The sequence below is a fragment of the Numenius arquata genome, chromosome 4 (genome assembly GCF_964106895.1).
Source record: "Numenius arquata chromosome 4, bNumArq3.hap1.1, whole genome shotgun sequence".
In the NCBI taxonomy this organism is placed as follows: domain Eukaryota; kingdom Metazoa; phylum Chordata; class Aves; order Charadriiformes; family Scolopacidae; genus Numenius; species Numenius arquata.
In genome coordinates, this window is record NC_133579.1 from 14220755 (window position 1) to 14242714 (window position 21960).

General features: G+C 41.7%; 1 protein-coding gene across 1 annotated transcript in view; it reads left to right on the forward strand.

Annotated features, from left to right (window-relative positions):
* The window catches only part of LOC141463800 (ethanolaminephosphotransferase 1-like), a 57763-nt gene extending 35803 nt beyond the window's left edge, over positions 1 to 21960 (forward strand). The window contains exons 7-11 of the mRNA XM_074146418.1: positions 1887 to 1995; positions 12794 to 12842; positions 16478 to 16658; positions 20568 to 20750; positions 21895 to 21960. Of these exons, the coding sequence (XP_074002519.1) occupies positions 1887 to 1995; positions 12794 to 12842; positions 16478 to 16658; positions 20568 to 20750; positions 21895 to 21960 (588 nt within the window). The remainder of the gene's footprint in view (positions 1 to 1886; positions 1996 to 12793; positions 12843 to 16477; positions 16659 to 20567; positions 20751 to 21894) is intronic.

Consider the following 21960-nt stretch of genomic DNA (forward strand, 5'->3'; position numbering starts at 1 on the left):
ATAATTTTGACAATCTTCAATTTTTTGTAATACAGCTTAGGTCAAGAGGCACAGCCATTTTCTCGTCCTTTCAGCTTTCTAAAGGAGGTCTTTGAGACTGCCTCAGTGGAGTCAGGAGTGGTTATTCTTACTGATTTCAGTGACACCAGGATCTCAGTTAGGAGCCCTTAAAAAACAATGCACCAAAAATTTGAAGAAAGAGTGTTTTTCAAGCACAGCACCTGTTAAATAAGAGGCAATCTCAACCTCTGAGTCCTGCATCACCAAATCCCAGGGCAGGGGCTTCCCCCGAGGGAGCCCGTTGCACCGACGCTCCTGTTCTAGAGGTGTGCTGACTTCTGACAGTGACACTTGTGAATGCACGGCCCAAAAGTACTGACTGTATTAACCAGTAATATTGAACTTCAGTGGACCTTTAAATTAAAGCAATTAATTCAATTTAGAAGACTGGAACTGTGTTTGTTGACGTTAAAAATGAATAAAACCCCCATAATATAGTAAAAACCCAAGTATTTAAAAAACCTAAACAAAAAATAGTAAGATCTATTGTAGGAGTAAAACTGTCAAGTATCTGTCATCCCAGAGAGAGAAGCTGCATTGAACAAAAAATAAAAGTTACTGACTGTTACCTGCAAATAGATATATGATTATACAGTCTCCTAAGTGGCGTTAAAACTAACACAGTTAGTAATTCAGAGCTGAAGCAAATGTTTGCAATTCGTTGTTAATTCAAGTCTAGAATAGTTCAGGGGGCTGAGACGTGTGAAATGAAACACCTGGCTCCGTGTGAGTCCTGTAGCAAAACTAAACAGCCGAGAACAAACCAACCTCGAGAAAGAGAAGGGCAGCAGCCCCGCCGGCTGGGTGCCAGCAGCAGGAGGGGTGCAGGGGGTGGGTGGCCTGTGCCAAGCCAGGAAAAGGGTTTCAAAGGAGAGAGGGGTCCCTTGAGGAGGTGGGATCAAGGGCGCAAGGGCTTGGGAACCGCTGCATCATGGTCAATATTGCACTTGCGTGTTACACACCTAAAAAGGTATAACTTCAGCAATTCGTGCCATAAACTGTCAGTAGGCAGTGCTGCTGCAAGCAGGACAACGGGTGTGAAGGTTAGAGCTGTAGGAGCTATAGGGTTTTGATTGCATTAAGATTTCTGACCTCAGCTGGGTCACAAAGTTAACTCTGACAACAGACTAGAAAGTACGTTTCCATCACTACTGAAACTGGTGGCACTTCAGCACGTTAAGTGACTCATGACTCTCCTGTTTGAGTCCTTTCACTCCTAATGAAGTTTGACTGCTTGTTTCTTTTCGTGTCCTGCAATGATGGTATCTGTCAAATACATTAAAAATCAGGGAAGGCTTCAGCTCCACCCCCCCCTTTTTTTTTATTTCTTCACATTCAATTGATTTCTTTTTTATTATTTCAGGTGAGCTTAGGTTTCTCCCCCCCCACCCAGTTATTCTGATATGATCAGTTCAGGGGTCTGAGCTGCAAAAGTAACCATATTGATGATTCTGAAATCTGCGTGCGAATACAAGAAAGTCCCTGTGCAGTGGGGAGACCTGGCATTAAGAAGGGACTTAGAAATTAGGTGTTTTGAAATGGTAAGTCAGCAATGCTTACCACACACCAGCAGATGCACACATTAGCAGGGAAGTTCCTTGCTTACTGTATTTCAGATGCTTTAAATAATTTTTTTGGTGACCCTGGAAGCTGCTTCGCTGTTTAGAAGTGATTGTTTTGGGATGGCAGTGTAAGGTCCTGTAAAGTGGAGACAGGAGGAAAATAACAGATTTTTTTTTTCACTCTTGCATTTGTATTAAGATGATAAACAAAATTCTGTGCCTTTAGAAGTAAAGAATTGAAAATATGTTATCCTTTTTCAATAGGTATTAATAGCAGCATATCTGCTCACCGGTGCTGTTGGTGTGGAAGTCTGGCAGAAGCCTTTCCTGTTTGGATACTACATTACAGACATATTAGTAATCTTGCTTATAGGTAAGTGTCCAGATCCATGCAAAACTGCATTACTTTTTAATTATTTTGATTAGCTATTTCATGTATTTCCTTCTTTTTTTTTCCTTTTCTAAGTGTTGGCTAGTCCAAAAAACATGTGAATAGAGCTGATTAAAAGGGCTAATAGTGGAAAACTTAAAGAAAGTAGACAATTTTAGAAACATTTTTCTTTGTTGAATTACTGTCTGTTGAACACAAATAATACAGGGAATGTTCCTTATCTGCACGTGCAGTTCAGTGCTGTGTGCTGGCTGGCTCTCAGGGTCTCAGGAGCTCCTCGTGTCACTCAGGTAAAATGTCACTCACTTTTACATATATTGTAAGTTTAATGTTTCGGCCTGCAGCACGCTATGCTCCAAAACATTATGGATAGAAGGAATAAAGGCATTATTTAAATAATCTTAGGAGGCACAACTGGAAATCTGAAAAAGAGCCGGTTGGTTTTCTAAGCTCTTCTTTAGAATTACTTTTCGAACAGGAGTGATGCATTTTTCATGGGCAGCAATAGCCTGTTTGCTCACTATTTGGTACTGTTGGTGTAGTTTGAAATAAGCACTGAGCATTTTTCAGCTGCTATAGCTAGACTGAGAACAAGAGCAGTTACATTTCAATGAGTTAAAAACACTATAATTTTAGCTAAAAATGTGTGTATGCGAAACGGCTTTGATGCGTTGCTTGGAAGGTGAAGAAATTAGCATATAAATTTTAGGGATTTTTATATAAGCATACAAGTGATGAGAAGAGAGCACCAAAAGAAGTGTTTGACAGTCTAGACTTGCATCCCAAGAAACGTCTTCAGGCCTTGAGTCAAATAGAGAGCTTGGATACAGGCGCTCACTCAAAGTTGACTCTGACTAGGAGCTATTTGAGCATTTATGGGGGGAATTTTGAATTCACTGCATTGACAGTGAATTCTGTCTCTCACCACCCTTTCCCATGGTGAGGTCTTCAGCAGGTACTGCCTCCAGCCTCAGCACCGCTTCCCAGAATTCCCGGATTGGAAAGGACCCTGCGTTCAGGCTGTGGTCTCTGTGAGCAGCGTGTACAAGGACATGGTTTTGACAGTCCTTTATGCTTTACCCAGAGTATAAAATTGACCATGTGTGACTAAGATGGTACAGTCTTTTTTTTTTTTTTTGTGGTCAGGTGTGTTTTAGGCACTCTGATGAAAAGAAAGAAAGGAGAGGAAAAAAAACTGGTTGCCTTTTCAGTAGTCAATGGATTATTCAGCTTGACCGAGGTGTAGCTATGCCATGCCCTCTGGTGGCTGGCAGGGTACTGAGGGGTAGGGAGTGATTTGTGCTCTGGAAGGAGCACCGCAAGCCCAGGAGAGATGGATGCTGACAGGTTAGGCCTGGGTTGGCTTTAGGTACCAACATGGGTAGCTTGTAGCAAGCGAGCTTTGAGACATCCTGTTTTTCTGTCGGGTTCTCACAATGGGCCAGTCCATTGAACACGCTCATTCTGTGCTACCCACATCACTGCTTATGATCCTGTCGCTAAGGCACATGACAGCCCGTTCAGTGAGTACACTGATGGCTTCCCTCGCGCTTGGGAAGCCATGGATGAAGGTTTAATTCAAACTGTTCAACATATTAGGCAGATTCGTGGTAGGGAAGCATGTCGATGTCATCAGATCTGCAGAAGTGAACATCCTTTTTCATACTCTATCAAAAACAGCTGCAAAGCAAGGTTTGATGGACTATTCCATTAGCATTAGAAAGAAGTACTGCTTCTGTCTCATGTGGTACACTTGCGTGAATGGGTCAGCGAGCAGAGAATTGAGTATTTCTTCCATTGTTGTCCCAAGCAGAGTAGGCATAAGTGAGAGCCAAAAGATTTCTTTAAAAACATTGTCTCTCCCACACTATCCACAATGCCATTAACAGGGCAACTTTTGCAGCTTAATTATTGTTAAATATGGGTTTAAAGTATTCAAGAAATTAACTTGATTGACTCAATATTACAAAGTTGTCACAGCGCTTAGTAAATCTCTTAAAAACAGACACCAAATTGAGATATTAAAATAACAGAATCCTTCCACTGAGGATCATGGTGATCCAGGAAGCACTGCCATTTCACCACAGGTTGGAATCTCAGCTCAGCAATAGCGGTTAAGGTGGTTAACATTGGATAACCTGTGTGCAGTGAATCTGGGTATATCAAGTTTTTAGAAGCTTGCAGTAAATTGCAGGACCCCACTGTGACTGCAGGAAAAGTATCGGTCTAACTTACACCAAGGGACGAGCAGCCAGGAAGATTAAATTATTCTCTCCTTTAGGGAGGCTGTGGATCCATTTGTATCAGAGCCCACTCTCTGGCATGCTCAGTTAAATGCCTTTGTGGCTAGTTAAAAAACAAAGGGATGTAGTGGGCCTCTGATTCTTTTTACAAGTTAGTTTCCCAGGACCCCAAGAGGAGCCATTAAACCATAACTGGCTGTCCTTAACCATCTGATGGCAGTTAGTAGTCACTAGTGGTCCTTCTGACAATGAACCTGTAGCTGCTCCGTCAATGCTTGGCAGAGGTTTTGCAAGTCGTTTGGTGCTCTTACTGTTCTGTACACAACAGGAGTTCAGCTGCTGAGCCGTCGCTTCTCTGAGAACAGCTGGGCTTTAGCTAGTACCTTCTGTAGTGGGAAGAAATCCAAACGAGATGCACAAGAGTGGAGTTTTTCAGATGTTTTTCCTGGAGTTTCTGGGAAAAAAAAAAAAAAAATCATAGCCCACGTATAACCTAAGGATGAACTCTGCAAAAGCACTTCCTCAGAGGAAGCTGTGGTATCACCAGGTGACACTCACTCACTGAAAATAATGGAATTTTTATCAGGTGCCAGAACACACAAAGATATACATAAAAGTGCAGCAGTACCAGTGTTTAGATTAGATGTTTTATGAAAACCTCCCAAGAGAGAGCTTTAGCTATGACCCTGGGAACTGTCTAGCACACTGTGAACACCTGTAAGAAGGCCAAGTCTTGGGCTGCCGAACAGTGACCTCGGAGGACTCCCCTGTGCAGGAGAGAAACTTTTGCATGGTGTTTTATGGGAATTTTCCAGCCAGCCAGCAAACAGAAACCCATACTTTTCACAGGCAGTGAATGCAATTCCAGTCTGCAGCTCCAAAACACACACCTAGCTGAACACCAAACAAAGGAAGAAGGCCATTCTGCTGTTTCCAGAGTGTGCTGTCCTGGCTTCTAGACAGAAATGCCTTTTCTCTCCTAGCATGAAAGTAGCCAGACCTTTCTAAAAGTATGTGCCTGTGTGCTCAGCTGGAACTAATTACCTCTGCTCTCAGCAACGCTCCTGTGAATGACACTCCAAAAGCTCTCTTGGGATTTAACCACAATTGTCCCATAGCATTATCTGGCTAACTAGGGTCCCTTCAAAGGGCAGCACTGGGCTGAGAGCTATCATTTATTTTCACCCCTCTAGGGTATCCCAAATGCCTAGCATTGCCTGTCACTGTGCTATCAGGTTGAGAACAATACAAAATATTTACAATAAGCATTTTAAAACAGTCAGTTCCGCATATAAAGTCTAGTACCACAAATGATAGTATAGAATTCATAAGAAGTTTTTCACTGACAGGTAAATATCAGTAATTCAGGGAGTGGCATTACTAATTGATGATGGTTTCTGTCTCACATTGCAATTAAATGACCTGTAATAGGTGCATTGTCTGAATGAAGCATTGCCCCTTCTTGGGACATTCATACTTGCTCTTTCTGAGATGGATTTTGTAATGTCTAATAAAATTTGAGTTCAGGCTGCAGTCCTCACTTCACTGGAGACATTTATATGTCTGTTTTCCTCTACCTGGCTGTTCATTTCCATGCAACTTAAAGGAAATTTCTTTCAATCTATTTGTTTAGAATTGACCAGAGTGCTCAGAAGTTATGGTGGGATGCACAAAACCAGGCAAAGTGTTATCACATCAGCTTCATTCCTTACAAAGTCAGGTTGGAAAAATGACTCCTGGATGCAAAGAAAGATTCCTGCTCCTCCTCCTCCTCCTCAGTATTAATTGCAGCCACAGGACCAGGCTTTGTGGTTAAAGGACCACTAAAGCATGGAGAGGATATGTTGTACTTCGTCAGTGTGTGGCACATGGGGCAGACAGTCCTGTAGTCCAGACATGGTGGTACATTTGAGTCCACTCTGTCTGGTCAACAGTGCCCAGATCTGGCTACTGAAGCCTGTGGCAAAGTTGAGACAAATTTACAAAGTACAGGTTTGAACATGAAATGTGAATGGAGCACTAACATCTGTCAGAGATCTGAAACTTGTACTTTCTTTTCAAGACGGGGCCAAAGCATTCAGAATTTTTTCCTAGGATGTGTATTGGTTTGGGTTCTGCGTGGACTTTTGCAGAGTGTGTGTTCTTTGAGGTTCACTCTTTCTCTGAGCTACTAAAGTATATAAAACAGGGAATAAATACGTAAATGAAAGCATATCAGCAGCAAAAAACTAATGATGAGACCAAACCATGACATTTGAAACATGCCATGTATTCGAATTCTGTCGCAGTGGGAAAACACAGTTACCCATCTAAAACATCGTCTTGTCTTGAAACCGTGTCCTGCGTCCTATGTATCAAAGGAGGACACACAAGTTCGTGCGGTGGGTAATTGTACAACAGTCTGCCCTTTTTTCATTGTCACAAAATGTTTAGCAGGCCACGGCCAAACAGTCATGGTCTGACATTCACATTTCTTTGGTTAAGAATGGATATTTTTTGTCCCTTTCAGTGTTAAAGTAGAAACGGACCCATAATTTTATTTGTTTGAGTATCTCTGGAAGTCCTTGAGGCTAATCCTTAACAGGACATTTATGTCCTATAAATCCATTCACCACATCTGGCGGGCTGGAGCAATCTGAACGTGGTCCTCAACCTCTGCTCCAGGGAGCTGCGGCTGTGTGAAGCAGCCTGCTCTCTCATACGGTCTTGGAAAACTTGGAATCCTGTGTGCCTCCATAGCAAGATCTCAGGGTTATTTTACAGCAAAGCAGAAATCACAAAGGCAACTCAAGTGCATCTTTGACAGTGGAAGGTTTTTTTCTTTTTCTTATTTACGTATGTTACTTATGAGTTGTTTCTGCCTTATACCAATAAGCCATTCTGCAGTGCTTTCCTATAGTTCCCATTGCAAAGTGGCTGATGGTTGTGTCTTACTGATGGACAGTTAAATGATGAGACGTTAAGAGATATGTTTTCAAAATGTTATCACTCTGACAGGCCTTGACTCGCTTTGTTTGAAAAGGGTGGTTAATGTGAGTTGGCTTCTACAAGTCTGTCACCAATTTAACATTTATTAAAGCATTGTTGTGACAGATTGTATGAGACTTCGTTGAAGTAAAGGGTGTGAAATACTCACCTGTCAGTTGAGATATATATATATAAGAAGCAGCTGAGTTCATGTTTGGAGTAACTCATCTGAACCAGTCAGAACAATAACCCAGAAAACCAGAGCACTGAAGGCCAGAGGCAGAGCAGTGTCACAGGCTGCTAATTACAAGTGGGAGTGGGTTTGGGGGGGTTAGCTGTGAGAAGTCATTTCACGGGCAGTGGGAGCCCCAGAAGAAAGTCAAACTTCTGGGAGCCAGCCTGGGCTATTCAAATAAAGGCACCGCTTCTCTGGTGCTTGATTCTTGCTGTGCCCAGAAAAAGGGAATGATGTGGGCATGCTGTGTGAACAGAACTGCATCAAAGAAGCCTCTACATCTATAAACTAATTTCCCAGTCTATAATAAATCCCTCCAAATGCTAATTATTAGTCTGCAGCTCAGTTCAAGGGAGATAAATGCAGTATGTACTTCCTTAGACATTGAAAATAAGCTATAAAATCAACAAGCATGATAAATGCATCTCTTTACAATCTTTACACTCAAGAAGTGTCCTAGATGCTAAACATCCAAAACATACATCAACTTTGTGCATGAAGACAGTGCTCATGTTTACAGTGTCCTGTTAATTCCTGTTAAAATCGTTTCATGCTGTGTAGATCCGTTTGGGTGTATTTTTCGTCTGTCCTTAAATGTGCTTAATGTATTCAGACTTCACAGGCTCAATTAAGTCTGAAAATTATAAACTCATTTTCTAATTATTTTTTTTAATCACTAAGTAGTTCAAAGTTTGCCATTTTATATAATAATAAAACATAATTTTATAGTTAGTGGACAGCTCAATATGCAATTATCTGTTTGCACAACCAATTAAAAGAGTTGTCTTCTCCAGATGTGCCTGAGAAAATCACGCTGTCCCATACAAAGCTGCTGTTCCAGCTACAAGCGCTTCTAAATGCTCACCTTTGGATGAAGCTTGCTTTCTGGCACTGATCAGTTGCTAAACATTCACTGTGTTAAGATATTTTCATGTGTCTAGCTGCTCTAAACGTGGAATAGGTTTGGAAAAAAAACCATGGAAAAAGTATTTAAAGATATTTTTTAGGCTAATATCGAGGCCTAAATATTTTTAATCTTAATTTCAACCTTAATTTGACATCCCATTTCTTTAAAGCAAGCATTGACTATGATGAACTATGCGATAGAAAGGCCAGGCAGTAGACTGAAGAAGGCCATATGGAGGTGTGGGCAATTGAAGAATGAGAGGAGGATGAGAATATTTCATCTGTAGGCTGAAATGCAACTACAACTGCCTGTTGTTAAAGAGTTGATTTTTAGTGAGCTCATCTTCTGCAATATGCCCAGGAAAAGGTCTGCACAGACCCCCCCCACTGCCTCCCAAATGGGAGGATGTTTCACTGCTCCTGGGGAGTATTTTTGGGGGGGGGCGCAGGAGGTTGGAAGGGTTCTTACTTTCCTGACCAAATTCCTACAGTTTCCAGTGCAGCCTTCACCTAAAATTACATCCCTGTATTGCACTGTCTTATTTTTTAACTTTTAACTATCAGGAAGAGCCTATTCTTAGCAAATCATATTTCAGTGCTTTTCTTCGGACGGTTCATATGTCAGGAATTTACCAACAAATGTGATTTATGATAGCAAAGGTGGGGAGAAAATAGCCAAGATAAACATTGTCCTTCCTTTGAAGCAGTATAATTCATTAAAAAATAGTGGTTTAGGTGTCCTGGCTACCTACTTGGAGTTCCTTCTTTATTTAGTGGTGTTTATAGTCTGCGAAGTTTGGTGTACTCGGGAACCTGGCTACCTGCAGTGGGCTTTTTAGCCTTGTCTGCACGCCAGCGTGGGGCTCTTCTGCTGGTTACTGAAATAGTGTTTTCCAGAACTGACAGCAGCATCAGCAGATCGTTTCTGGCTGTATCCTCTCTTTCTCTTCAACCAGCAAGTCTACATTTTGCAGAAATGCCTAAATTAACCCAGGTACAGCAGCCACACTAAGTAACTGCAGTGTGTCACAGAAACATAACCTGGCTGTCTGCGGGTCTTCAGTTGTCTTTAGGGCATGGTTTATGATGCCCTCGTGTAAATAAACCTAAAAACATTACTGTTAGTCTAGACTAACATAGGGGACAAATGTACCATGGTATCCGTCACCTGCTAACTTTTTCCTTTTTTTTTTTTTAAATTCACCCAGCAATATCACACAAGTAACATCTTAAGAGTTTTGTAACTGAATTCAAAAGTACCAAATGAAATCTAAAGTTCTCACTTGAATTGGTGGGAATTATTTTTTGATCCCTTTTACACACATGCGTATATATACACAACTATATATGCATGTGTATATATGTATCTGTGTGTTTATATGTGTGTGTATATATATATATACATGGAAAACAAGATATAGCTTTATTTCTGACATGTCTCTAATCCTGAATTCCTGAATGCATTGTTTTTTGTTTGTTTGTTTGCTTTTTAATATGGACAAAACAATTCCTGATAAAGAGCTTTGCAAATGCTTATTTCTCTGAAAAGGCAGTCAAGATAGTGCAAAGCAGAGGACTGACCGTAGGATTGTACCTAAATCCGAGGATTTGGGCTTGATACCTTCAGCCTAGCATGACACAAGAATTCCCTGTGTGTATTTGTGCCACCCATCTGTGCTTTAGTATTTCTGCCTTTAATACAGGCCTGTGTTCTTACAGTTGGGTCTCAGAATTTAAATCAGCTGGGAAATGGGGGAAAATATTAAAGGAGAAATTAAAAAATACTGGAACAGCAGTAATACTTCTAAAAACACTTGATGAGTTCTATTTTCTGCAATGCATTAAAGATGTCTAGTACACTGAACTTGGTGGGTTTTTTTTTTTTTTTAATTATTTTAAAATAAAATCTGTGGTTTTAGGACATTAAAAAAAAAAAAAAAGAAAAAGCTTCATCATCCTCACTTGGGCAGTGCCTGGGTGGCTGAGCGCCAGAGAGACAGCAGTGGCTTTGCTTTCCCGGCTGCACCTTTTGTTCCCCAGACAAGCAGGGAATGGCAGCAATGCGGAAGCAGCAGTTTAGCTCCTGGGCACAAAGGGATCCTTAATGCCAATTAAAAAGCAGACTTAATGAGTACCAAAAGCAGCCCCCAAGCCAGGCCTCCTTAGCTAAAAAGAGATGGGAAAGCAACATGTTGTAGGAAATGATGGAATTTTGAAAATCCCATAAGAAACAAGGGAACACCCTTTGCCTTCCCTACCGCATCCTCAGCTCTCACTCTGCTAAAGCTGTACAAAGAGCTGTATAAAAGCTGTATAAAAATACACAGGAGTAACTGGTGTAACTGCCCCTTTCGGAAAGTGGCTTTTAGCTGGCTGGGGGATTGTTTGTGGTCAGTGTGTTATTTCTAACTAAAATGGCACTTCATAAAAATAACAAATTGTTGGCAACCATTGCTCTTTGAATTCTATTTCTAGTTCTAGTCTCTATTTCTGTTCCTCTCGGTTGCTTTTCTCCTAACAAATCAAACTTCAGGATTGCAGCAGGAAATTTAGATTTAACCTCAAGAGTCAATGTTTTGTCTCATGTCTGCTCTAATGTGATACAGATGTTGGAACTGCTGTACGTAACTCAAGATTTTATTGAACTAGCCCTCCCTGCCTAATAGAAAACATAGCTAACTGGAGTGCACATTAAACACAGATCATTCTGAAGGCACTAAGCTTGTGAATTTTAGAAATATATTTACAGAATACTTGGGCTATTACTTCAATTGCACATCCTTCAGCTGTTTGATATAGAGTTTCTGCTATGGTAAAGAAGCAGAGCCCTTTATATTATTTCTTTTAGGAGACAAAACCAAGGAGTAAGCATGTAAAAATGCAAGACCTGAAATTATTTACAAGTTGGATATTTTTTTTTTTTCCAGTTCTTTGTTTCCTCCTCTTTAAAAGATAATCAGAAAGACTGGAGAAATGGATTTTCCATTTCATCCCTTTTTACCTCTGTTTTCCAACAATCCTGATCTCCACTATTCCTGCTTTTTCAGTTTTCCTTCTCTTGAGTTGCCACTCTGGCCAGCGTGTGCTAAACACTTGGGTATGTCTTTGATGAGGACTGAACCGTAAACACTGAAATTTCTTGAGAGTCTGCTATGCCACATTAGTCCCAGTACAAAGTCATCTGAAATCAGTTCTCCCCTCTGTTCATTCTTATTTTTCCTTATTTCTAATAATGAGATTAAAGTTTGCTGCTTTTTTGTACAAACAGTAAGAAACTGTGTTTCTTAAATGAGATTTTTTAAAGGTTAAATCAGAACGTTTACAACATCAAAGTGCTTTTCTTGCCCATAACAAAATAGGAATTATGTATTAATTTAGTGCACTAAAACTAATCCTCATGCCTTATAATATAAAAGCTGGGCGGAAATATGCTACGCAAAGCAGTCTCCAAACAGCAAACAGACCAGGGAAAAGCCCTTGATACACAGAAAGCAGGAAAAAAACCCCAAAGCAAACCCAAAAATCTCTGCAGGGAAACATAGGAAATGGGTCTCACATTAAAAAAACATTAAATATATTTTCACCAGTTAGGCTGACATACTGTTGCTTTTTTTTGTTTAAAACTTGAACTTCCACTACTTGCTGGAGGTCTTCTTTGACTCTTGCGTGGGCCCGTGTATTTGGGATGTGTTAGACAGGGTACAACTGGGTCTTCAGGCAGCTCTAGGGCTTTTAGCCGCTGTGTTGGCAGTGCCAGCAGCAATGGAGATAGACACAGCGCTAGCAAAGGCGAATTCCTTGTCCTTTGTGGGTTAAAGCTGATCTCCAGAAAGGTCACAGCTGTATTAAAGAAAAAATCAAATGATGGTCATTGTATGAAAATGAATTCATTTCAGCTGTTGTATCAGCAAAGCAGATCATTAACTGGACCTTAGTATATTGAACTATAAACCTATTAGCTCCCTGGTAATGTGGGCAGCGCTGTTTGAGGTTAATTGTCTTTATATATTCCATTGCAAAGCTTTTGGTGTCAGACTTGCTTTATTTTTCTACATAAACAGAGATCAGCTCATGCAAAAGGGGGCTGTGAACTTTCTTAGGTCCAGCAGAGCCAGTAAATATGTATGATAAATACGATTGATAAATAACTGATCCAACCTACTAAGTTTTTAAAAAATCTTTCTGGCCTTCTCACTCATTATACAAGAAAGTCTGTATCAGCAACTATTTCTAGCAGCTAACTTTTGGGAAAATAAGGAAGGTTTTATTATTGCCTAAAGCCTCCAAACTCAGTTCGTAGCCTGTAATGAGTACAGGAATACCAAGTCCTTTCAAAAATAGCACACTGGCTCTGTTATATGAGAAAACTCTGAGGTCATCAGTGTAGCAGGACTGTAAAGAATTACATATGACTCTTTTTCTCTTCCAGGCTTCAGTTTATTTCTTTCATTTCCACAAACACTATACAACATTCACAGGTAAGTTAATTAACATTAAATAAGTTCTATCCCTTCCCATTTAATTCTGTATATTTAACAGTTTCCTGACTTGAGAAATCAATGTAGTCCTTGAAGTAGCCTAGCTTCTTTTGGCCAGATGCTGTCCTGATTTCAGGGCTCAGTTTTGGAGCCAGTCTTGTTTAATATCTTTATTGATGATCTGGATAAGGGGATTGAGTGCACCCTCATTAAGTTTGCAGATGACACCAAACTAGGTGGGAGTGTTGATCTGCTTGAGGGTCGGCAGGCTCTACAGAGGGACCTGGACAGGTTGGATCAATGGGCCAAGGCCACTGGGATGAGGTTTAATAAGGCCAAGTGCCGGGTCCTGCATTTCGGTCACAACATCCCCAGGTGACACTACAGGCTTGGGGAAGAGTGGCTGGAAAGCTGCCCAGCAGAAAAGGACCTGGGGGTGTTGGTGGACAGCCGGCTTAACATGAGCCAGCAGCGTGCCCAGGTGGCCAAGAAGGCCAACGGCATCCTGGTCTGTATCAGGAATAGCGTGGCCAGCAGGAGTAGGGAAGTGATGATGCCTCTGTACTTGGCCCTGGTGAGGCCTCACCTCGAGTGCTGTGTTCAGTTCTGGGCCCCTCACTACAGGAACAGCTACATTGAGCTGCTGGAGCGTGTCCAGAGGAGAGCCACCAAGCTGGTGAGGGGTCTAGAGAACAAGTCATATGAGGAGAGTCTGAGGGAACTGGGCATGTTTAGTTTGGAGAAGAGGAGGCTGAGGGGGGACCTCATTGCCCTCTACAACTACCTGAAAGGAGGTTGTGGAGAGGTGGGTGTTGACCTCTTCTCCCAAGGGAATAATGACAGGACCAGAGGAAATGGTCTGAAGATGGGACAGGGGAGGTTTAGATTAGATATTAGGAAGAATTACTTTACTGAGAGTGGTCAGGCACTGGAACAGTCTGCCCAGGGAGGTGGTGGAGTCACCATCCCTGGAGGTATTTAAGAAACGTGTAGACATGGCACTTCAGGGCATGCTCTAGTGCCCGAGATTGTTGGTTTGTGTCTGTTTGTGGGTGGGGTGGTGTGTGGTTGTGGGTGTTTGTTTTGTTTTGGTGCTTGGTGTTCTGGGATTTTTTGGGGGATTTTTTTTTTGTTTTGGTGGTGGGGTTTTTTTGTGGTTTTTTTTTTTTTTGTTTTTTTTGTTGGTTGGACTCGATGATCTCAAAGGTCCCATCCAACCAAAAATATTCTGTGATTCTGTGATTCTGTGATAATGTAAAAGATTTTTCTGGTCAATTTTGAGAATCTGACTGGTTTCTTTTCCATGTTTATAACTCCTTTTCCTTTCACTTGCCATTCTCAAGGCAGGCTCACACTGGTCCTGCATAGTAAATTGATGAAAGCTCTGTAGTTATAAACACTGCATTTTATTTGCAGTCAAAAGTGATTTGTACCTTCTACCTGCACTAGGTAAAATTCTGTAGCTGATCATCCTGCACTCCATGAAGTACTTTATTGTCCTCCAGATCCTTCTGTAAGACTCTCCTCTGTATGAAGTCTGCAGATAATTGCCATCAGATACAGACTAGGCAGGTGACAAGGTGTGATTACATCTAAGAGTTGGCTTGCTGTACCTAGGAATTTTATACATGGTTAGTTAATAGTCCGATGGCCTATTTTTATTAATGCTGCCTGCCTTCCTCTAGTATTTGCTAGCTCATTTCACTCCTCTGTCACATCAGGTCTCTCAGATCCTAAGTGTCCTGAAGGAGGGACTGTCACTCCTGTCTTCAGGAATTAGTGGAAATTAGTATTAACATTTAAATTTTGGAGAGACTAGAAGACAGTAACGCATCACTCCTACACAGCCCTTTTCATGTTGTAGTACTCTGTAGTTTATGAAAGCAGGAACAGCCCTGAGTTTGGGGCAGGAAGAGTGCAGAGTGAGGAGGTGTGGGGCAAGAAAGGCTGAGGAATCATAGAATTATTTAGGTTGGAAAAGAGCTTTAAGATCATCAAGTCCAACTGTAAACCCAACACTACCAAGTCCACCATTAAACCGTGTCCCTCAGCACCATATCCACATGCCTTTTAAATACCTCCAGGGGTGGTGACTCCACCACTTCCCTGGGCAGCCTATTCCAATGCTTGACAACCCTTTTGGTGAAGAAATTTTTCCTTATATCTGTCCCTAGTATCCAATCTAAACTTCCCTGGCGCAGCTTTAGGCTGTTTCCTCTCATCCTACCACTTATTGCAAAGAAATGAACATCTCCTCATTCCAATTCACGTACTCTGGAAAAGCAGACCTGCAGAAAAGCCGGGCTTTGGGGCAGGGTGTGGGGAGCAGCTGCAGGAGGGGGCTGGGGACCAGTGGTGCAAGGGACTCCAGTTCGGGGAAGACTGGGAGAAGGACAGCACCTTGGGCATGTCAGTCCCATGTCAGGAGCATCATTTGCATCAATGAATGTTTAGGTTTTTGCTTTCTTTTCTCTTATCTCAGGACTTTGTTTAGTGTTTTCCCTTTCAAGTCATCATTTGACATAGTTTCTCTCAAGCCTTCCGGTGGGTTTATTGTTCCTCTGAAGAGAAGAGCACAGTAATTCTAAACATCTAGTCAGGGTTGCTTGAAGGATGAACACACAAGCTGTTTGGTGATGAGGAATTTGAGTTTTCCATTCATCTCCTCTCTTTCTTCATCCTGCTGCCTGTTCTCAGTTGGTATTTTACCAACTGAGAATATTATTTTTTTTGGAATGAGAAAGATATTTATTGGATTTTTGTCTAGCTCTTTCTATAAATACAAATATTCATAGATTTAAAACAGGACATTTCCCAGTCCACTTCAAACACAGAGCTGCTCTTCTGAACTATTGGTATGAAGAAAGGGTTTAGTGATAGTGAACTTCAGTAAATTAAACCTCCTACTCCTCTTATAACCTCTCAGTGAGTTTTGCCTGAGTGAGAAAGATGCAAGATAGATGCAATGGCTCTGACGATCTTACAGTTACTTTTTTCCTAGCTGACAGAAAATCCCGTCATTTACTACCTTTGATAGCACTACCTTTAAAAGATAGGTTAAAATATCCAAGAAAACACAATGCATCATTAATTTTCCTGTGATCTACTTAGCAAAAAAGGCCTCCCTGTTAGGCTGTACTTTTGACGATGGTGCAGGAATGTCTAGCAGCATCACCTCTGGACCTAAACAACAGCAATCTCTTCAGCCATGTGCTTGACTGTGTTGCCACTGAAAACGTGGGCTGTATTGGCTGAAGTAATTTCATGCCTCATGTCAGAAGTTACATCCTCTAAAAAAAGGTATATATTTTGAATTCACTGCAAGCCTGCATGCGGTGCATTTGGATGACAACTGCAACAACAGAGCTATTGCAGCTCACTTTGTGTGTGATGATGACCTGGTGAAGCTGATCAGAAACTATGTGAATAAAACTCTGTCATTTTATCCCAGAAGTAAATGTTACTTGGATATTCTACAATTTCTCGTTAAATGTCTGGGTAGCTAGCACATTTGCACAGGTAGTTGTGTTGCAAGATGATTCTTGGGCCATGTTTAGGCTAGAGTTTGAAGTTACTGTGCAGAAATAGAATGGATAAATTTTCTTACTCCATAAAATGATTGTATTTATTTACAGAGCACATTTAAAGAAAACACTGAAGAATGATTCTTTGTATGAAGGACTCCTACCTCTTGTGTCACCTCTGTTGCTGTTCATTCTTCTTACAGTCTGGGTGGTTTTATCTCCAAGCAACATATTAGCAAAGCAACCAAGACTGTTTCTATGGATGGTCGGGGTTGCTTTCTCAAACGTTACTGTAAGTATGTTTGTCGTGGTGGTATTATTTAGAGATTGCTTTTTAATGTGAATAAACAGAAGGAAACAGAAACTGTAGTTAAAACTCAGCAGAATCACACCGCTCTTCTACCTCTGTGTTACCCTCTCTTGGACAAAAATACATCACACCAGTTGTCTGGACATTTAACAGTACCTCAATACCTACTCTACCACAGCATAAAGGTTCTTTATTTTCTGGAGAGTTTATGAAGAGCTCTGGGGAGGCCTTACTTCCAGAAATATAACAGAAATTCCCCAACACATAGGCAGGACTGGCGACTTGTCTAAGGTGAAAGAAAGCTCAATACAAGCATTGATTTACCACCAAGAGTAGGGGAGGTTGTAGCCTTCACCTGCTGTTGTGCCCATTAGTGTGGTACATGCGTTCCTGTGTCCTACAGCTCAGCTGATCCCGCATTTTCCCGTCCCTATTCAGAATAAGTGTTTTTTAGGGAAAGACACCAAGAGGAGCAGGGGCTTAGCGATGCCTCGCTGCCCACAGGTTAGTTTCTCCTCTACCACACCATTGGGACAAATTTCCCCCTTTCAATGCCTGTGAGGCAACATAAACCCCGGTGAAGTAATAACAAAGGCAGCCAGACAGCACTGCGGTTAACCCAGGGCTTTCTTCTCTGGAGGATGCCCTTTGCCTCTTTATTGTCCAGGAGAGAGGCAAGAGAGCTGCAGCCAAGTAGAGAGGTGTTGTTCCAGTTAATGCTAAAATACCCTAAAGGATAGCGGCTAGTGTCATTTTAGGAAGATACTCTCCAACACCATCTAAAATTGTGTCACTGAGCAATGCCACATCCAATTGGAAAAGTTAAAGTCTTGAAGTGCCTTGCATTATGAGAGAGAGCTTGGAAAATGCAGGCTTTTGAAAGAGAAAGCATAACCCCACTAGAAATTTGGATTTGGGAATGGAAAATAAATCATAATTGTGATGCTTGTTAGATGTATCCTATAAATGTGAATTTCTGAGGGTCCCAAATCAAACAGTTTCCTGAGTAACATGCTCTAGGCAATCCTGCTTCAGCAGGGGAGTTGGACTAGATGATCTCTATGGTCCCTTCCAACTCCAAAAATTCAGTGAAATTCAGTGAAATTGTAAGGACTTAATCTCGCAAAAGTTGGGATGTTTGCAGATTTATAATTTTTATTGTATACATTTTTCATTAGCTAATCTACCCCTTTTTCTTACGAGAACAGTGTAGATTCCTAAATGAGAAATACAATTATTTCATACCAGTGCGGAAAGTGCTTTCAGTTTTGGCAGACGGCAGGTTCTGTGCATATGTCTTAACCAACTGAGAGCAGTTGTGGCAGGATGCTTGCAGAAGAAAAATAGTATGGCAAACCAGAAGTTTCTTTCTAGACTGCAGTTTATTGGACATTGAGTGCAACACATATTCTTCTTGCCTTGTTTGTTCTTTTACCAAAACACCTATTGCAGTGTTAGAGGCTCACATGAATTAAAAATGTATGCACCTTACTTGAAATTTTTAACATTTTAAAAGCAAGCATTTAAAATTTATGAATGTTAGTTGGGATTTATAACATTTTAAAAGTGAAAAACAAGCCTGTATTTTCCTTCACCTCCTCTGGTCCCTTGTACACACACATTTCCTCCAGCATCAGAGTAAGGCTTGTCACGGAAATGCTTTTCTTCTCCGTGATAGTCTGACACGCTGGGTTTCCATTATCTGTTCTGTAAACCACAAACTACAGCCCACGTCTTGCTGCCTGCAAGTATCTTGAACTTCTCATGCCTTTGACAACACATTTAGCTGCCCAGCAGATCCCTTGGACTAGCTGCCTGGTCTCAGACCTGGCCTTGTAGATGTGCAATGCCAGAAGAAGTAGGGAAGGCGACAGACTCCTGGGAGCAGGCAGAAAGACAGGCCATTTCCAGCATTTTTGTGTAAACTAAGGAAAAAAAGGCCTCTGAGGCCTTAAAAAGGAAAGCTGCTTTTGAGAGGAGGACTTCTTTCCCCAGTCTCCATGGCCAGCAACAGCACTGCCTGTGGTTTGACCACCCGTCTTGCCAAGGAGCTCAGACCTTGCTTTATGATTTGCTCGTAGGGCAGCTCTCGGAAATATCCAGGTCTAAGCAAATCACCATGGAGCACAAACGACACAGGTCCCACTTAGGAAGCCCTTGAGGGCCCTCAGAGGCACGTTTTTGAGTGGAGGGTTGAGGTCTGGCAGAGGGGACCTTCAGCCATCCCCTTCAGTGGGATCACAGTGTCCAACGTGGTGGCTGGCTGATGAGCACAGGCAGCTCAGGCGATGCTGCATGAGGAGCCTCCCAGGGGACATAGTAAGAGAGGAGACACTAAGGACCTGCCCTGGGCTACAAACCACAGCTGCTAGAGGCTTAAATTCAGGAGTGCCGGAGTAGCATTGCAAGGTGTAGGCAAGGGGGATGGAAAAGCACAGGACAGAATCCCTTTTCTTTCCAGTCTGCCTCTCCAGACTCCAGCGCTTTCATCTCCTCATGCTGTTTTTTGCCTCACTTGTAGTGTGAGTCAGTGCTTCAGGACCAGGGGGAACAAGGAACGGAGGGAGGAGGGCAGAGCATGGTCTGTTTTGCAGTGCTGTGATACACCGAAGGTGAATTGCTCCAAATATTAATAAGCAATCTCTGTGAAAAATCGAGTACCCTACTTAACACGGTGTAATAACAGTTTAAAACACCGTGAAAGCCAATCTCTGAACAGGTGCAATTATTCAGCCAGAAAAATTATAACATATAGATTGCTTTAGCAATTTCTGATACCCTCTGGAATGATTCCCAAAGGACTCATAAAACTAATGTTATTCAAAAAAATTCACAATCAATTCTGATAATGCTTTGTAAGCAAAAATATTTACATTTGGTACAAATGCTTACTTCTTGCCTTATTGAAAGTTAATTATTTTTTCATAGTTTATTTTTGCATTCTTCAGCTTCCACAGCACAGACGGTAAAGCCAGTATTTTTTCCCTACAGTCAGACTCCTACTGCTGCTGTCAGGATTTCAGGCACTGCACAGTGAATGAGTTTTTCATTCTTCTACAGTTTTCAGGATACATAAAATCTATTTTTAACCACATTTAAATTTTGATAGAAACTTAAATCGAAAAACTATTTTAGCTGTGCTTATTCTTTAAAAAGAGAATAGTGTACGAGACACATTTCTTAAGGAGTGTAAAACACTTAGGTGTGTTTAACTGGTTTTAAAAAAATCTGAGCTTCAACTCATTATGTTTCAAGAACTCAGTAAAATTAAGCTAATTGCTTTCAGTTAAACAATGCACCATATATTAATTTTTTTCTGCCATTCCGAGTGGGATCCCTTTCCCTGGGCCCCCAGCCACATCTCCAGGGAGTCCACTGCCATAATCGAGCCAAGAAAATGGTGTTTTAGTACATGAAGGAGTGTTAGAAAAGAAAAACAGGATTTAAAAGTGGCGTACAGTACTTTCCCTCCCTTCTATGCAATGAACCAGAATATATTTCTGTCACGCCACGTAATTAAAATACCAGTATGCTCTCCCAGTGATTAAGTGGTGGCGCATTTGATTTGGGATCACAACTTTACGAGCCAGTGTGAAATCATGAGGCATCAAACAAACTCCCTTTTCACAAAGATGTACTTCGGCTCATAAAGCAGAGTGTCAAAACACCGTCTCTGGAAAAGAAGTGTGTAATTTAAATTACTTGTAACAAAGTCCTTTAAGACCCACAGACAATAATGCCGAAAGATGTATCTATAGCAGCGTTCTCACCAGAAACAAGCCTCATTTTGAACGTCAGCCTTGTTTTCCCCTCATCAAAAACAACCTGCAGAGAAAAATGGACATACTTTTGCCTAGACCCCTGGGCTGACCCAGCGCTTCTCACCCGCAGTGCAAGGTGATCATCTGCCAGATGAGCAGCACCCGGCCGGAGCTCTTCCACTGGTTCCTCTTCCCGCTGGCGCTGGTGGTCTACGCGGCCATCTCCGGGCTGCTGGGCTGGACAGAAGAAGCAGTGCTCGCCGTTCTCACTGCCCTGGTCACGGCCGCACACGTGCACTTTGGGGTCTGCGTGGTGAGTGGGAGCTTCCGAAGCAGCCACGGGAGGGGAGAGCTGCACTGGGGCAGGGAGGAGGATGGGGTCCGGGAAGGGTTTCTACACCATCTACTTGGGGCAGTGTCTGGAAGTCTGAATGTTCAGTGATGGCATTTTTTTTCTGTGTATTGTTTTATATAGTCCAAATTTAAACAAAAAAAAAAAAAAAAGAATTTTACTGCAGGCAGTGCCTTTTTGCACATGGAGCAACTTCAGTGACTTGAGTTTTTGCAATGTAGTCAACTGTTGTCAGCTTTAGCCCCATCACAATCAGATGTTTTTATGTAGCAGTAAATCCATTTGGCATGAATTCTCCCACTGCTTTTCCTTTTCTTCTTACTAGACTAAAAAAATAGGAAGGTAAAATGAATAGAAGTCATAAAATAAGGTTAACTTTGCTTTGAATCGGCAAGCAAAATAGCTGTCCCAGTTTCTAATCTTGTCTTGGCCCTCTATTAGCACCTCTCAAGCTGAAGACATGAATGGTTTCCCAGTTCATTCAGTCTTACCAGTACGTTTTTGTGTCTGCTACATAGCAGTTTTGTCATCTGAATTGCTGCTTAAATTCATTTTTCCTCAGTTAATGTCCTCTTTTCTAAAGAGCATTGTCAAGTAATCCTTAGGAAAGTGTTTTAATGGGGATTTGCTTTCAGATAAAACACCTTGCATGGAAAAGATCTCATTTCACAGGGAGTTGGCCAGCATTCTTTTATTTAAGATACACCATTGGGATGTAAGGATGTTTCTTCCTGACTTTGAAACAAAGAGGCTTTTTGCCAGCAGACATTGGCATTGTAGTAGATTTTACCCCGGCACCAGTATGGGCCAGTCAGTGGAGGTCAGAACAGAAATCCCTGGTCCAAATTCACTATTGACCGAGGGGCCCAGCTCCATCAGAGTTCATGTCACCTCTGAGTCTGGGCCATAGTGAATTAAGTTCCCATCAGTGTGCTGCAACACCACAACTCTCTCGCTTGAATACTTGTAGGTGCCCATGTACTCGTAGGTCCTCAAGTACACAAGGGCTGTAGTCAGGTCCTCCTGCTTCTGGCCAAGAGAAGAGAGATGGTGAATTGTGAAGCATGTATGAAACTGGTTGCTAAGCTCTGTGATTTCTCTTTAGGGGAGGCAGCTGAGCGAGCACTTGAACATTTACATCTTTTCCCTGAAGAAACGTGTCCAGGAGTGA